The sequence below is a fragment of the Hypanus sabinus genome, chromosome 10 (assembly GCF_030144855.1).
Source record: "Hypanus sabinus isolate sHypSab1 chromosome 10, sHypSab1.hap1, whole genome shotgun sequence".
Lineage (NCBI taxonomy): Eukaryota > Metazoa > Chordata > Chondrichthyes > Myliobatiformes > Dasyatidae > Hypanus > Hypanus sabinus.
In genome coordinates, this window is record NC_082715.1 from 7,881,423 (window position 1) to 7,899,099 (window position 17,677).

Below are 17,677 nucleotides of genomic sequence, written 5' to 3' on the forward strand. Positions count from 1 at the left end.
GAATTCCACAAGACTTTTATTTCTACTTTTTTTTTGGTCTCATTTCTAATTGAAATGGAGGTGTGGCAGTAATTCATATTGATCAGAATTTACAAAAAGAATTTCATTATGATCTTGATTTGCTAAGGTAAAAATTATTATCAAAGTGCATGTCTGTCACCATATATGTACCACACTGATACTCATCTTCTTGTGGGCATTCACAAAAAAACACAATAGAATGAATGAAAGAAACTGCACAATAAAGACAAAAGAAAACAAGTCACACAAATACAAAAAGAATATAACAAAATAATAATAATCAATTAAAAAGCAATACATTTCAAGAACACAAGCTGTACAGTCCTTGGAACTGAGCCCATAGGTTGTGGGAACAGTGCAGTGTTGGTGTGAGTCAAGTCGAGTGAAGTTAACCCCTCTGATTCAAGAGCCCGTTGCTTGAGGTGTAACTGTTTCTGAACCTGGTGGTGTGAATTCTGAGGCTCCTGTACCTTCTTCCTAGCGGCAGGGGTAGCAGCGAGAAGAGAGCAGGACCTGGATTGTGGCGATTATTGATGATGAATACTGACTTTTTGCGACAGAGCTCCATGTAGATGGGCTCAATGCTGGTGAGGGCTTTACTCATGGTGAGTGAAGATATCCCCTCTGGAGCTTGAGAGACAATAACTGTTCCTGAACCTATTAATAAAGGAGATTATAAATCTCCAAAATCTCCATTCATACACTTTGCCTTTTACCATTTCACTTAAAACACCCAGAGCAACTTCCCTATTGAGTGACAGAGATTACTACATATTTAACAGGTGATAAGGTTTGTGACCTAATAATGCGAGGGAAAGTAGCAAGTCCAGAGGTGGTTCACAACAATGATTCCAGGAATGAAAGGGTTAATGTAAGAGGAGGATTTGATGACTCTGGACCTGTACTCATTGGAATTCAGAAGAATGAGTGGGGATCTCATTGAAATATGAAATTTAAAAAAAAAATAATTAAATTTTCAAATAGGATACATAAGATAGAAAAGAATAGTGAATAATATCAACCCTCCCCGCTCCCCTTAACCCTTCCCCCCTAACATATCCTTATATATAAAAAAGGAGAAAAAAAAAGAAGTAAGAAAAAAAGAAAGTAAGAGAGGTTGCCTGGATATCAGAAGATCCCCACATAGAACATAGAATAATACAGCACATTACAGGCCCTTTGGCCCACAATGTTGCGCTGACCATCAAACCCTGCCTCCCATATAATCCCCCACCTTAAATTCCTCCGTATACCTGTCTAGTAGTCTCTTAAACTTCACTAGTGTATCTGCCTCCACCACTGACTCAGGCAGTGCATTCCACGCACCAACCACTCTCTGAGTGAAAAACCTTCCTCTAATATCCCCCTTGAACTTCCCTCCCCTTACCTTAAAGCCATGTCCTCTTGTACTGAGCAGTGGTGCCCTGGGGAAGAGGCGCTGGCTGTCCACTCTGTCTATTCCTCTTAATATCTTGTACACCTCTATCATGTCTCCTCTCATCCTCCTTCTCTCCAAAGAGTAAAGCCCTAGTTCCCTTAATCTCTGATCATAATCCATACTCTCTCAACCAGGCAACATCATGGTAAATCTTTCCAATGCTTCCACATCCTTCCACATGCTCCATGGAATTCAAAAAAACTTTAATATATATATTTACTTCTTTCCCCAGATAACCAATAACTGGGCGACAAATTTTCAGAAATATGTCATATTTATTTCTTAAATTATAAGTAATTTTTTCAAGTGGAATAAATTTCACTCTTCCAACAATCCATACTTAAGCATGGATCTGATTTCCAAGTAACTGCAATAGCCTTTTTGGCTACTGCCAATGCAATTTTTATGAATTCTTTCTGATACTTGTTCAATTTAGGTTTCGGTTTTATCCCTTCAATATCACCTAGACTGTTTTGAAGGAGGTATATTAATGTCATTTGATCAATTAAAGAATAAATATAAAATATCAAATAATACTCTTTTCTGTTATTTCCAATTAAGGGCTTATTTAAGAGATAAACTGGGTCAAACAATGTTAATGCCAAAACCTAATGAAATAGAAACTTTAATTCAAAAAGGAAAAGTTAAAACATTTACTTCTTGTATGTATAATTTGATTCAAAAACAGACAATTAAACAAGGAATTCATAAGTCAAGACAAAAATGGGGAACTGATTTGAATATTAAAATTGATGAAACAAGTTGGTCAAGACTATGCCTTGACAGTATGACAAATACAACAAATGTCCAACTTAGATTAGTACAATACAATTTTTACATCAATTATATATTACACCACAAGAAATAAATAGATTAATCCCAAATTTATCTGATCAATGTTTTCGATGTAATCAAGAAACTGTACTTTTTTACAGTCTACTTGGTCTTGTTTTAAAATTCAACCTTTTTGGACAAATTTAAGAGTTTTATTGGAACAAATTATTGGAACACAACTTCCATATAACACAATATTATTTTTACTAGGTGATATTGAAACCTATGAAATATTGAAAGGCCGAGGTAGAGTGGATGTGGAGAGGAGGTTTTTGCTCTAGTGGGGAGTGTAGGACCAGAAGGCACCGCCTCATATTACAAGGAACAGAGATGAAGAGGAACTTCTTCAGCCAGAGGATGGTGAATCTGGAATTCATTGCCACGGGTGGCTGTAGAAGCTAACTCACTCGGTATACTTGATAGGTTCTTGATTACTAGGGGTGTCGAATGTTATAGGGAGAGGGCAATGGGGTTGAGAGTGAGAAGAAATCCACCATGGTCAAATCGCGGAGCAGACTCAATGGGCTGAACAGCCTAATTCTGCCCCTCTGTCTAATGGTCCAGCTATAGACACATTTCACAGTTTCGACGTAATCAGAGGAAATTGTAATCAAGGTGACTTCCTGAATCATTGGGTGAAGTTTCATCTAGCAACTTCTGCATTCTTACCTGTGAAACTAGTGAGCAGCTACTGACAGCACACCGCCATCTCCCCTCACCTACAGCGAAGACAAATCTGCTGTGTTTTCCCACTGAGTCTATAAATAATGTCCTTTTCAAAATTTAACTGGCCTGACCAGTGACTCTTAAAAGAGACCAAAAGGAAGCTGGTAAAGACTAAAAAAAATTATAAACACTAGAAAGTCTACAGATGCTGGAAATCCAAAGCAACACACACAAAATGCTGGAGGAACTCAGCAGGCCAGGCAGCATCTATAAAAATAAATAAACAGTTGATGTTTCAGGCTGAGACCCTTCATCAGGACTGGAAAGGAAGGGGAAAGATGCCAGAATAAAAAGGTTGGTGGGGAGGGGAAGGAGGATAGCTGGAAGATAATAGGTGAAATCAGGGGGGTAGGAATGATCAAGGGCTGGAGAAGGAGAGGAGAGTGAACCATTGGAGAAAGGGAAGGAGGAGGGGCATCAGTCGGAGGTGATAAGCAGGTGTGAAGAGGTAAAAGAGGGAATAGAAGAAGAAGGGAGGGCTGCGAGGACAGTTTTTTTAACTGGAAGGAGGAATCGATATTCATACCATCAGTTTGGAGGCTGGCCACATGGAATATAAGGTGTTGTTGCTCCTCCACACTGAAAGTGGCCTCATCATAGCCCTAGAGAAGGGCATGGACTGACACATGGGAATGGGAATTAAGATGTTTGACCACCGGGAATGTTCTGCTTTTGGTGGATGGAATGGAAGTGCTTGACAATACGGTTTCCCAAGTTGTGTGACTTTGCAGGGATTGCAATAATAGACGCCCATAAAACACCAAACTGCACACACAGACAAGGCCAATGCCAGTTTCTCCCTTTTCTAAGGGTTATGTGTAAGGAGAGATTTCTCACCCTCCATAACTGAAAGGTTGGAGCGTTCCGCCCGCTTAGAGATAGCCGCTTACCAGAAGGATTTAAAAGAAGAATGATTCGCCAAACAATTCTGCCTCTCTGGGGCTGAGGAGGAATTCAAAACTTGTTCCCATTCTTCTGTGCAATGAGGCCTTGTTCACAAATCATAAATGATATACCCCAAACAGAAATAGTTCACCATTTATAAACTGGGTCAATTTTATAGGTTGGGGTTACAGTTTATTTTTGTTTTCAAAATGTCACTACTCGTATATCACTGTTATAACTCCTAACACTCGCTCTCCATCAGAATGGAAAAATGGCAACAAAGTGAAGGCTCAAGTTTCTTAATAAATGATACTGTGTTGTCATTTAACAGTGAAAACTCTGAACCGGGCAAACCTTTCACGTTGTTTAAGAATCAGTTTATGCCTGCATATAGGTAATTAAGTAACTCGAGTGCTTTTGAACATACCTTAGTGTTGCCAACTTTAATGCAACTGAAAATTGTTCCGGTAACACTCATTGGAACCAGTACGTTTTGGCTCAATTAAGAAGCTGTCCGATTTAGCCAAATTTCATGGAAATAGTGAAAAACATACAAAAAAAAGGACAAACTACCATTTAACTGAGTAAAAAATAATGTTTTTAGATGAAATACAGAGCAAGATAGAACACTATCTATACTACAGGTACAATACTATAGAACTGTGTATTAGTTCCTAAGTTATCGACGAAGGAATTCTTACATTGTATGTTACCACGTTGTTTTGACTGCCTGTCAAAAGTCAAAATTAAAAAACAACTTGATCAAAAGTCACTGCTTTTTGACTTTCAGTGCAAATGGTAACAGAAGACAAGCATACACAACTGACGCTATTTAAAAACTGTTTGGTCACAGCACAGCTCAGCAACGGTGCAGTCATGATTGAATAGCATAGTGTCCCAAATAAGTGAAGGGAACCCCGCCTATTTTCTCGATTAGTTTTTGTCCTTTAATGGCCATCCCAAATAAGCAGCTGCCTGATTAACCAATTAGCCAGTGTATTGGCAAAAATCGATATTAGGTATAAGTTCATTTTGGGTATAAGAAAGAGGAAAATCTTTTTGAGATTCCTCTGTATGGATTGTAAATATCAGTTTGATTTTGTTCACATTTGATTAGGGCAAAGCCCTCTGGCATGATGACATGTGAAATTACTGAACTGATAAAAATTCACACTTAAGTTCTGAATAAATTAAAAGCAATATTTAGATGATCTGCAAGTAGTCAGCAGAAAAGTAAGTACCACTGTAACTGAAAGTATCTGTCCTTGTTTCACAGGAGAGTTTGGAGAAGTGTGCAGTGGTCGCCTGAAGCTACCTGGAAAAAGGGACGTGCCAGTCGCTATCAAAACACTGAAAGTAGGCTTCACCGAGAAACAAAGACGAGACTTCCTCTGTGAAGCAAGCATCATGGGACAGTTTGATCACCCCAATGTTGTCCACTTGGAAGGAGTTGTTACCAGGGGTAAGAGTTCAAACTTATTATTACAGTATGTATCATATATGTGAGTACAAACACAAGAGATTCTGCAGATGCTGGAAATCAAGAACAACACACACAAAACACTGGAGGAACTCTGCAGGTCAGGCAGCATCTATGGAGCGGAACAAACAGTTCACCTTCCAGACTGAGACCATTCATTAGGCCCATATACTACCTTGAGATTTATTTTCTTAGAGGCATTTACTGGGAAAAGAAATACAATAGAATTTATGGAAAAAAGATACGTATATCAAGACTGACAAGGAACCACTGTGCAAAAGAAGACAAACTGCAAATAAAAAATAATACTGAGAACATGAGTTGTAAAGAGTCCTTGTAAGAGAGTCTGTGGGTTGTAGAATCAGTTCACAGTAGTGGTGATTTGCTTATCAGATCTGTCAACGTTCAATTCAGTTAGTCCCACTCTTTTTCTCTCCCTCCTGACCTTTGCAACATTAAAAATGTTAACTAATTCCTTCAGAAAGCAACTCATGATTCTGTTCACAGTAACTAAGCAGGTAGTACAACCCAAATCCTATTACAGTATGTGTGAGCTTTTTTTACACATCAATGGTGCTTGTTCACCTTCTGAACAAGTCCTTTTATTGATTGTTCACCTATTGGAAAGGATTTTTCTTTATTTATTCAATACGAATGTTTCATGATTTAAACATATTCAGCAAAGTTCTACCACTGTTCAAATGAGCACCATTCCAGCATCTCCATTTTGCACAATTGATTGTAGTCCCTCATCCAATGAACCAACTTAATGAAGCTGAATTTGTAGAGCTCGTCTCATTTTTTACTTTTGCTTCAAGGTCAGATATGATTACATTTATTAATTTAACTTTATTTATTTTCAGTTACAAAGCAGAACAGGCCCTTCCAGCCCAAACTCCAGTGCCCGGGCTGTAATAGTCCCACGTTAACAGCTACTCTACTGTGGAAAATACTGTGTATTTTCTTTTCTTCAGTTTCAGATGAGAAGCTTATGCTTTTCCGATCTGTTTCTTTTTCGCTCTATCATCAGACTTCTTTTGTCTTTGTGTGTGTGTGTGTGTTATTGCCAAGTTTAGTGGAATTCCTTGCATTTTGAGTTTGTGTTTATTTTGGAATTAAGCCGAGTGTATTTAACCACATTGCCCCCAGCACCTCTGGATCCATGGTTGTGCGCTGGTGTAAGTGGCCCAAGTACCCTCCACTAACACAGCATTTCAAACACTTGGCTGGATACATATTCAGAATAAGATTTCATATCTAGAAGATTAGCTTCTTGTCAAAAAAAGCTGAATTCTAAATAATTGGCAACCAAGAACTGGCCGTTAGGTGACACCACTGATAACACTGTTATGAAAGCCTGTTTATTCCATTAGATCATAAGACGTAGCAGCAGAATTAGGCCATGCAGCCCATCGAGTCTGCTCTGCTATCCCATCATGGCTGATTTATTATCCCTCTCAACCATATTCTCATGCCTTCCCCCTGTAACTTGTTCTCCAATACTCTGTTTGCAATAATCAATCTTAAATTCATGCTAACAAATTTACTACTATATCACATGTTGTTGTTCACAAGACAGTTATGTTACAGGACAGCTTCAGAGAGGGTGCACAGGATGTTCACCAGGATTAAAGAGCATGCCTTATGAGGATAGGTAGGGCTTTTCCTTTGGAGTGAAGGAGGATGAGAGACAACATCTTCAAGGAGCGGAGCCTTGAAAAGATGGCAACCATCATTTTTCTCTTTTTGTACAACTTATTGAATTTAACTTTTTAAATATGTATATATAAAAAGCCAGAGACTTTTTCCCAGGGCAAAAATGGCTAATAATAGGGGGCATAATCTTAAAGAGATTGGAGGAAAGTTTAGGTGGATGTCAGGGGTTAGTTTTTCTTCATACTTAATGGTGGATACACTCCACTTGCACTTTCTCTGTAGGTGTTACACTTTATTCTGCATTGTTAGTGTTTTACCTTGTGCCCCCTCATTGCACTGTGTAATGATTTGATCTGAATGAACAAAGTGCAAGACAAGCTTTTCACTGTATCTCCGGACATGTAATAAACCAATTCCAAAAATGATAAATAAATAGTGTCAAGTATGAATAGTGAGGTGGTGTTCATGGACCGCGCAGAAATCTGGTGGCAGAGGGGAAGAAGCTGTTTCTATAGTCTGGGTCAGCAGGCTCCTGCACCTCTGCCCAGTGCTCTGTTTCTGTTTCAGATATCCAACATCTGAAGCTGCTTTAATTTTCACTTTTAAAGTCCGGCTTCTGCCTCTACCGTGCCATCTAAGCAAGGTGCAGGACATGATTGTTTTATATCAATCCAATCCAGTCCAGTAACATGCCTGGGAATGCTCTGCCAAGCCTGGTGGTAGAGGTTGATAGAATAAAGACCTTTACAAGCATTTTATATAAGCATATGGCTATTCAGAAAATGTAAGGTTATATTCTGTGTAGGAGTAAAGGGTTAGATTAACCATGTAGTAGGTTTATATGGGTTTGCACAACATCATGGACTGCTCCGCTGTTCTGTAGAAGTCCTGAAGAAAGGTCTCGGACCACATCAACTGTTTATTCCATAGATGCTGCCTGGCCTGCTGAGTTCCTCCTGCATTTTGTGTGTGTTGCTTTGGATTTCTAGCACCTGCAGAATCCCCTGTGTTTGATTCTATGATGCAACTGTTCGATATTATTTTATTTTATTCCTCTATATGTTCTTCGTTACACTCAGTGGTCACTTTATTAGGTACACCCATACACCTTGCTAATGTAAATATCTAATTGGCCAATCATGTGGTTGCAACTCAATGCATAGAAGCATGCAGACATGCTTTTGTGACTTTGACTGTGGATTGATTGCTGGCGCCAGACCGGGTGGTTTGAGTATCTCAGAAACTGCTGATCTCCTGGGATTAGAGTTTATAGAGAATGGTGCAAAGAATAAAATAACATCCAGTGAGTGGCAGTTCTGTGGGTGAAAACGTCTTGTTAATGAGAGAGGTGAGAGGAGAATGGTCAGACTGGTTCAAGCTGACAGGAAGGCAACAGTAACTTAAATAACCACGTGTTACAATAGTGGTGTGGGGAAGAGCATCTCTGAACGCACAACATGTAGAACCTTGAAGTGGACAGGCTACAGCAGCTGAAGACCACACAAACATACAGTCAGTGGCCAGTTTATTAGGTGCTGGACACACTTAATAAAGTGGCCACTGTGTGTGTTCTGTGCTGTTCTATGTATGTTCCATATTCTTAGTGCAAATGACTCAGGTAGGATGACAGTTAGCCTGATGCCATTACAGCTCAGAGTTCATCATTCTGTATGTCCTCTCCCGTGGAATGCATGTGTTTCCGGTGCTCCAGTTCCCACCCACAATCCAAAGATGTACCCAGTAGGTTAACTGGTCATTATAAGTTGTCTTGTGATTAGGTTAGGGTTAATTGAGTTTGTCTGGGGATGCTGGGGCAGCACAGCTCAAAGGGCCAGAAGGGTCTAATCCGTGTCGTATCACTGACTAAATAAATATGATCCCGTAAGACTGATGTTTAAAATAAGCTTCCTTCCTTCTTACGGGAAGAGAATGGAAGAATTGTGGATTATTTGATTTGTATAGCAGAAACATTGGTTCTACAGCATCAGTCGTATCAGAAATCCCCACGACTCTTTCCTTGATGACGTCAACACACTGCTCCAGTCTTTTAAGTGCTGGTTAAATGAGCATCCTGGAATTACAGGCAGTTCCAAGCAGCAGCGAGGCGTGCCCAGCACTCTAGGCGGTATCAAATTAAACCTTATGAATCCCCCAGAGGAACTGGTCATTTACTGTAAGCTTACTTTATTTCTGCAGGTAAACCAATTATGATCGTAATCGAATACATGGAGAATGGAGCATTGGATGCATTTCTCCGGGTAAGTCACAAAACAAACAGACTTTTACACACTGCTGAAACAAAAATAATGATTTTGCATCATCTTCAAGAAAATAACAGCTTTTTGTTTAATCGAACTGGACTAGAATTTTGTTTGTACCCATTTATAGAGAAAATAACAGCTAAATTGGTACAAAGGCTTCTGCTGGTTGTATTAACATTTAAATTTAAATGCTGCTCTTGCTCACTTGCTAAAATATTTACTAGCTTTTCCATCGTAATGGAATAGAATATATCAAGGTAGAAATTCAGTCACAGACTCAACATTCAAAGCAAATTTAATATGAAAATTCATATACGTCACAATATACACCCCTGAGATTCATTTTCTTGGGGGCATACTCAATAAATCCATAATAGAATACCAATGCCTTTGAGTGGAAAATCCTACAAGAAGTAGTGGATACGGCTCAATCGATCACGGGTAAAGACCGTCCCACCGTTGAGCACATCTGCACGAAACACTGTCGCAGGAAAGCGACATGATCACCAAAGACCCCACCACCCAGGACTGCTGCCATCAAGGAGAAGGTACAGGAGCCTCAAGACTCACCACCAGGTTCAGGAAAAGTTACTGCCCTGCAGCCATCAGGCTCTTGAACCAAAGGGGATATCTTCACTTGGCCCATCATTGAAACATTCCCACATCCAATGGACTCACTTTCAAGGACACTTCATCTCAAGGCCTCAATATTTATTGCTTATTTATTTATTATTATTGTTCCTTCCTTTTGTATTTGTATATTTTGTTGTCTTCTGTGTTTTGCTTGAACGCCCTAGTTGGGCAGTCTTTCATTGATTCTGTTATGGCTATTATTCTAAAGATTTGAGTGTGTCCACAAGACAGTGAATCTCAGGGCTGTACATGGTGACATATAGCATGTACATTCAGAATAAAATTTACTTTGATATAGTAATCTTTTATCAACTCAGGCAGCATCTATGTAAAGTAATAAACAGTTGACAGTCCGGTATACAGTAACTTTTTATCAAGGAAGAAACAAATTTCTTTCTTTTTAAGCCTCTGTGGTTTAAAGTGAGGGCAACAAGTCCTAATAACAAATTTGCTTGCCAGAATAAATAGTGCAATTTAGTTTTGTCCAATAAAATTCACAGATTTAAAGTTCAAAGTTAAGTTATTATTGAAGTCTGTATATGCCAGCATACACTGCAATTAATTTTCATTTGGGCATTCACAAAGAAGACAAAAAAACAATAGAATCATGAAAAGCTGCACACAAAGGCTGACAAACAATCAAACATGTTAAAGAAGACAAAGTTTGCAAATATATTAAAAATAATTAGAATTAAATACTCTAAGTAAACAAATAATCAGAATCAGAATCAGATTTATTATCACGGCATGTGATGTGAAATTTGTTAACTTAGCAGCAGCAGTTCAATGCAATACATAATCTAGCAGAGAGAGAAAAAAAATAATAAATAAAATAAAACATAATAATAAACAAGTATATCATTTACATATATTGAATAGATTTTTTGAAAAGTGGAAAAACAGAAATACTGTATATTAAAAAAAAGTGAAGTAGTGTCCAAAGATTCAATGTCTATTTAGGAATCAGATGGCAGAGGGGAAGAAGCTGTTCCTGAATTACTGAGTGTGTGCCTTCAGGCTTCTGTACCTCCTACCTGATGGTAACAGTGAGAAAAGGGCATGCCCTGGGTGCTGGAGGTCCCTAATAATTTATATTGCCTTCCTGAGACACCGCTCCCTAAAGATCTCCCGGGTACTTTGTAGGCTAGTGCCCCAGATGGAGCCGACTGAATTCACAACCTTCTGCAGCTTCTTTCAGTCCTGTGCAGTAGCCCCTCCATACCAGACAGTGATGGAACCTGTTAGAATGCTCTCCATAGTACAACTGTTGAAGTTCTTGAGTATATCTGTTGACATGCGAAATCTCTCCAAACTCCTCATAAAGTATAATGGCTGTCTTTCCTTCTTTATAACAACATCGATATGTTGGGACCAGGTTAGATTCTCAGAGATCTTGACACCCAGGAACTTGGAGCTGCTCACTCTTTCCACTTCTGATCCCTTCTCTCCACTTCTGACCCACATTCTCAAAAAATACCGAGAATGAGTTATAGAGTCCTTGAAAATGATCTGTAATTTGTGGAATCAGTTCAGTGTGAGTTGAGTGAAATTCTCCACTCTAATTCAGGAGCCTGATGGTTGAGGGTAATAACTGTTCCTGAAGCTGGTGGTGAGAGTCCTGAGGCTCCTGTACCTCCTTCCTGATGGTAACAGTGAAAAGAGAGCATGGCCTGGATGGTGGGGTCCTTGGTGATGAATGTTGTTTTCACTGGCAGTGCTCCATGTAGATGTTCTCAATGATAGAAATGGCCTTTCCTTTGATGGACTGGACTATAACCATTACTTTACGTAGGCTTTTCCATTCTTGTGCATTGGTATTTCCGTACTAGACCTGATACAACCAGTTTTAGGTGACATGCTTAATCTGCATAAACTTCTGAGAAAGAAGAGGTGCTGCCTGTGATGGCTCTTGCGTGCTGGGGCAGACAGATCCTCTGAAGTGATAATGCCAAGGAATTTAAAGTTACTGTCTATCTCCATCTGTGATCCCCTAATGAGGACTGGTTCATGGACTCCTGGCTTCCTCATCCTGTAGTCAAAAATCAGACATCTGATTTTTGCTGATGTCGAGTGAGATTGTCAGTGCTCTTCCATGACACCTCCCAAGCCATGTGACGGGAAAGAGTAGAGGCAAGTAGGCTGGCGGGGTGGAGATGGCTGGGAGGAAGGTACACAATTCATAAGCCAAGCTGCATGCCTGCGCTTGGAAGCAAAGGCTTATTGACTTTGGCTTATTAGTGAAATCAGTCCGCTGGTTCTGCAAGTAAGACTTAACGATGCTGTTACAGCTCGGGTGTCAGAGATTTGGTGGGGTCTGTAAGGAGTCTCTCTACATCCTGTGATTGCATGGGTTTCCTCCAGGTGCCCAGCTTTCCTCCCATATTCCAAAGATATCGGGGTTAGTTGGGTAATTGGTCATTGTAAGTTGCCCTGTGATTAGGCTAGGGTTAAATGGGTGGGTTACTGGGCAGTGCTCCGCAGTGTATCTCTAAATAAATAGATAGATAAAAATAGATAAATAAAATTCATTTAATTAGACATCTCTTCTGGCTTGATGTGAGGGCTTAACTACATTTAACTGGAGACATTTTTCTTCTTAACTTCTTACATAGTACCGGTAATTGTTTTCTCCCAATAGAAGCATGATGGCCAGTTCACGGTGATTCAGCTGGTTGGAATGATGCGCGGGATTGCAGCTGGGATGAGGTACCTCGCCGATATGGGATATGTGCACAGAGACCTGGCAGCACGGAACATTCTGGTCAATAGCAATCTTGTCTGCAAAGTTTCTGACTTTGGCCTCTCGAGGATTGTGGAAGATGACCCAGAAGCTGTCTACACCACAACAGTGAGTAAAAATGGTCACAATTTCTAAAAGTACTTTCTCCACTGTGTCTGTTCTCCCAATTAAAGTTTACTGTTTATTCATATTCAGCAAAGCCACAAGATATAGCAGCAGAATTATGCCATTCGGTCCATCGAGTCTGATCCACCTTTCCGTAATAGCTGATTTATTATTCCCCTCAAACCCGTTCTCCCTGTAACGTTTGATGCCTTGACTGAGCAAGGATATATCAGCCCCCGCTCTAAACATGCACAATGACGTAACCTGCACAGCTGTCTGTGGCAATGAATTCCACAGATTTACAACCCTCTTGGTAAAGAAATTCCCGGTTGGGGTTGTTCTCCGATCCTGACGTTCCACTTGGAAACGTTTTGCCACTATACAGGAGAAATCTGTTCCCCAGTTTCTTTGCACCACTGATTACTGCATTTGCTCTCCGTTTAGAAAGTAGTTCATGCTATTATTCCTTCTACCAAAGTGCATGACCATACACTTCCCGACACTGCATTCCATCTGGCACTTCTTTGCCCATTCTCCTAATTTGTCTTAAATCCTTCTGCAGCCTCCCTGTTTCCTCAACGCTTCCTGCCCATCCACCTATCTTTGCATCGTTCACAATCTTGGCCACAAAGCGATCAATCCTGTCACCCAAATCATTGAAAAGAAAGCAGTCCCAACACTGACCCTGCAGAGCAGTACTAGTCATTGGCAGCCATCCAGAAATGGCTCCCTGTATTCCCACTTCTTCACCTCCTGTCACTCAGACACTACTTATTATTATAAACAATAAAGCACAAAGAGCATTCTTCAGGGTAGTTGTACCTTCTCAACTTGCTGTCATATCAAAGTCTTTATTCTAAAATTAGCCTTGGGTAATTGAAAGAATGACAATGTAACTATTTAAAAATTACTCATTGCATGGAACAGAAAGCTGCCTCAGGCTGGGAGTAAGTAATTTTTCAGTAAACATTTCCTCATACCGGTGTTTCAATATCTTGTGGTAAAAAAGGCATAGTTTTTTTCTTTCAGTTGATGTTCAGTTCATTAAATTTTTAAATTGTATTTTAATTTTAATTGTCATTCAACCATACATGAATACCCATATATACAGCCAAAGGAGCCAGCATTACTCTGGGGCCAAGGTGCAGAACACAGAGTGACACACAGTGTAAGTCAGTCATAGCAAGAAAATAGCTAACGCATATAAGATATAAAGCATTTTAAAATTGTATCTTTCTAGTTGTAAATAGGTGTTTAATCACATGCACAATTTGGAGGTTCTGGTCACCAACCCGCATGAAGGATGTTAATACGATTGAAAGAGTACAGAGAAAATCTACAAGGATATTGCCAGGGGTTGAAGACCAGAGTTATAGGGAAAGGTTGAATAGGTTAGGACTTCATTCCCTGGAATGAGGGGAGATTAGATCAAGGGATACAAAACAAGGATAGGGTAAATACAAGCAGGCTTTTTCCACTGAGGCTGAGTGGGACTAGAACTAGAGGTCATGGGTTAAGGGAGAAAGGTGAAATGCTTAAAAGGAACATAGGGGATGGAATTTCTTCATTCAGGGGGTGGTGAGAGTGTGAGACAAGCAAGTGCAATTGCAACATTTAAGAGAAGTTTGGATAGATCCATGGATGGCAGGGGTGTGGAGATTTATGATCCGAGTGCAGATTGATGGGAATAGGCAGATGAAGAGCTTTGCATGGTTTGGATGGGCTGAAGAGACTGTTTCTGTGCTGCAGTGTTCCATGACTCTATGACAAGTTTGGACCTCGGCTTGCATTGTAAAAGTGCTATGAAATGACATTCACAAATTGTCCTACTCATGAACTGTCATGTCATCGGAAATCACTTGATGTATCGCTGGTTTGTAATGTACCTCTAGGTGTCTGTCAGGCGATATATGTGTGCACAAACTGAAATTGAGCTCAGTCAAGTCTATTTCAGATCAGAACCTATGCCTCTGACACTTGATCCACCTTCTCAATAAATTATGATGGACCAAAATACCCTTCAACAAGATTTAGTGCGTGCCCAAGCAATCATAACTTCCCATTTATACTGCAGTAATGATCAAAGTCTTAAATCACATGGAGCTTACAAAGTTTCACATCTGAGGAGACAGACTGAGTTGATTTTTGTTAAACTGTGAAGTTGTGTCTATTTTATCGGTCACCTGACTTCCTTTTTACAGGAAGAAGAATCCTTTTTTCCAATATGTCACTGATAATATCTTTGACTATACAACATATCATATCAGTTATTGAATGTGTATAGTGTCAATACATGGCTAGAGTTAATAAACAGAAGCATTGAGTATCTGTGACACTGACCGGCAGGGGTGATTTAGAATCAGAATCAAGTTTAACATCACTAAAACAGGTTGTGAGATTTGTTGTTTTGCGGCAGCAGTACAATACATGATAAATACAGAGAAAAAACTGAATTAGGGTAAGTATATGTATATTAAATAATTAAATTAAATAAGTCGTTCAAAAGTAGAAATTTTTAAAAATTAGGGAGATGGTGTTTACGAGTTCAATGTCCATTTAGAAATCGGTTGGCAGAGGAGAAGAAGCTGTTCCTGAATCATTGAGTGTGAGTCTTCAGGCTTCTCATAACAATGAGAAGAGGGCCTGTCCTGGGTGGTGGGAGTCCTTAATAATGGACTCACTGCCTTTCTGAGGCACCACTCCTTGAAGATGTCTTGGATACTGTGGAGGCTGGTAACCATGATGGAGCTGACTGAGTTTACAACTCTCTGCAGCTTACTATAATACTCTGCAGTAGCCCACCACCATACCAGATGGTGATGCAGCCAATCAAAATGCTGTCCACAGTACATCTGTAGAAATTTGTGAGTGTTTTTGTGACATACAAGATCTCTTCAAGCTCCTCATGAAGTATAGTCGCTGTCTCGCCTTCTTTATAGCTGCATTGATATGTTGGGACCAGGTTAGATCCTCAGAAATATTGGCACCCAGGAACTTGAAATTGCTCACTCTCTCCACTTCTGATCCCTGTATGAGGATTGGTTTGTGTTCCCTCGTCCTAGCCTTTCTGAAGTCCGCAATCAGTTCTTTAGTCTGACTGACATATCTGGAGGTGTGTAATAAGGCGAGGGCACAAACCATGACAAACATCGTGCAGCTAGAAGATTACCTCAGTGAAAGATGTTCGAAGCTTGTTGGACTTTAAATACAATGTGATGTCCATAAGACAATGCTCTTGACTGACAAATGCTGAGAGATGCACTGGAGCTTGATGCAGCTAATGCAAAGTATTGGAGCAGAAGAGCTGTGGTCTAAGGTGCTTTTGCCTCTAGGTAGTGAAGGAATCAACCCAATAAGAAATATGTAATCGCCCAAAGAGGCAGCAATGTCCCGTAGCATTTAACATTTACAATGCCAGCAATCACTGTTTGGAATTCGATTCATACCTCTCGCTATAAGAAGTTTGTATGTTCTGCCTGTAACTTTGAATCCTCTTTGGCTGCAGTGGAAGTGCCAGAGGACTGGAGAATGGCAAATGTAGTTCCCTTGTTTAAAAATGGTAGTAGGGAGAAACCTGGGAACTATAGACCGGTGAGTCCTACGTCAGTGGTTGGAAAGGATTCTTAAGGATAGGGTCTATTAGCATTTGGAGAAGTACAGTCTACACATGGATAGTCAACATGGCTTTGTAAAGGGAAGATCGTGCCTTACGAGCCTGATTGAGTTTATTGAAGAGGTAACAAAAGAAATTGATGAGAGTAGGGCAGTGGATGTGGTCTACATGGACTTCAGCAAAACATTTGACAAGGTCCCTCATGAGAGACTCATCCAGAAAGACATGAGGCATGGGATAAGTGGAACCTTGGCTGCTTGGATAAAAAATTGGCTTAAAGGAAGAAAGCAGAGGCCAGTGACTAGTGGAGTGCGACAGGGGTCTGTCCTTGGACCCCTGCTATTAGTGATTTTTATAAATGGATGTAGAGACGGAAGGATGGGTGAGTAAGTTTGCGGATGACACGAAGATTGGAGGAGTTGTGGATGGAGCTGTAGGTGGTCGAAGGTTACAAGAGGAAATAAGCAGGCTGCAGAGTTGAGCAGAAAACTGGCAGATGGAGTTCAATCCGGACAAGTGTGAGGTGATGCATTTTGGAAGGACAAACCAGAAAACTGAGTACAGGATTTATGGTCAGTTACTTAAGAATGTGGATGAACAAAGGGACCTCGGGATTCAAATCCATACATCCCTCAAGGTCGCTGCACAGGTTGATAGTATAGTTAAGAAGGCCTATGGGATGCTAGGCTTCATTAACAGGGGGATTGAGTTCAAGAGTAGAGAGGTCATGTTGCAACTCTACAAATCTCTGGTGAGACTGCACTTAGAGTATTGTGTTCATTTCTGGTTACCTCATTATAGGAAGGATGTGGAAGCTATGGAGAGGGTGCAGAGGAGATTGACCAGGATGTTGCCTGATTTGGAGAACAAGTCACATGAAGCAAGGTTAGCAGAGCTGGGACTTCTCTCTTTGGAGCGTAGAAGAATGAGAGGGGACTTGATAGAGGTCTACAAGATTATGAGAGGCATAGATAAGGTGGATAGTCAGTACCTGTTTCCCAGGGCATCAATAGCAAACACCAGGGGGCATATGTACAAAATTAAGGGAGATAAGTTTAGGGGAGACTTCAGGGGTAAGTTTTTTACACAGAGGGTTGTGAGTGCCTGGAGTGACTTGCCAGGGATGGTGGTGGAGGCTAAAACATTAGGGGTATTTAAGAGCCTCTTGAACAGGCACATGGATGAAAGAAAAATGGAGGGTTATGGGATAGTGTGGGTTAGTACTTTTTTTTAAGGATTATATGGGTCGGCACAACATGGAGGGCTGAAGGGCCTGTACTGTGCC

The 17,677-nt window shown here is 40.3% G+C and overlaps 1 protein-coding gene across 7 annotated transcripts in view; it reads left to right on the forward strand.

Annotated features, from left to right (window-relative positions):
- epha7 (eph receptor A7) overlaps positions 1-17,677 on the forward strand; it is a 365,611-nt gene that overhangs the window by 315,906 nt on the left and 32,028 nt on the right. For all 7 annotated transcript variants that reach the window (XM_059981395.1, XM_059981388.1, XM_059981389.1 and 4 more), the window contains 3 exons: positions 5,181-5,366; positions 9,237-9,298; positions 12,573-12,782. In XM_059981395.1, the coding sequence (XP_059837378.1) occupies positions 5,181-5,366; positions 9,237-9,298; positions 12,573-12,782 (458 nt within the window). The remainder of the gene's footprint in view (positions 1-5,180; positions 5,367-9,236; positions 9,299-12,572; positions 12,783-17,677) is intronic.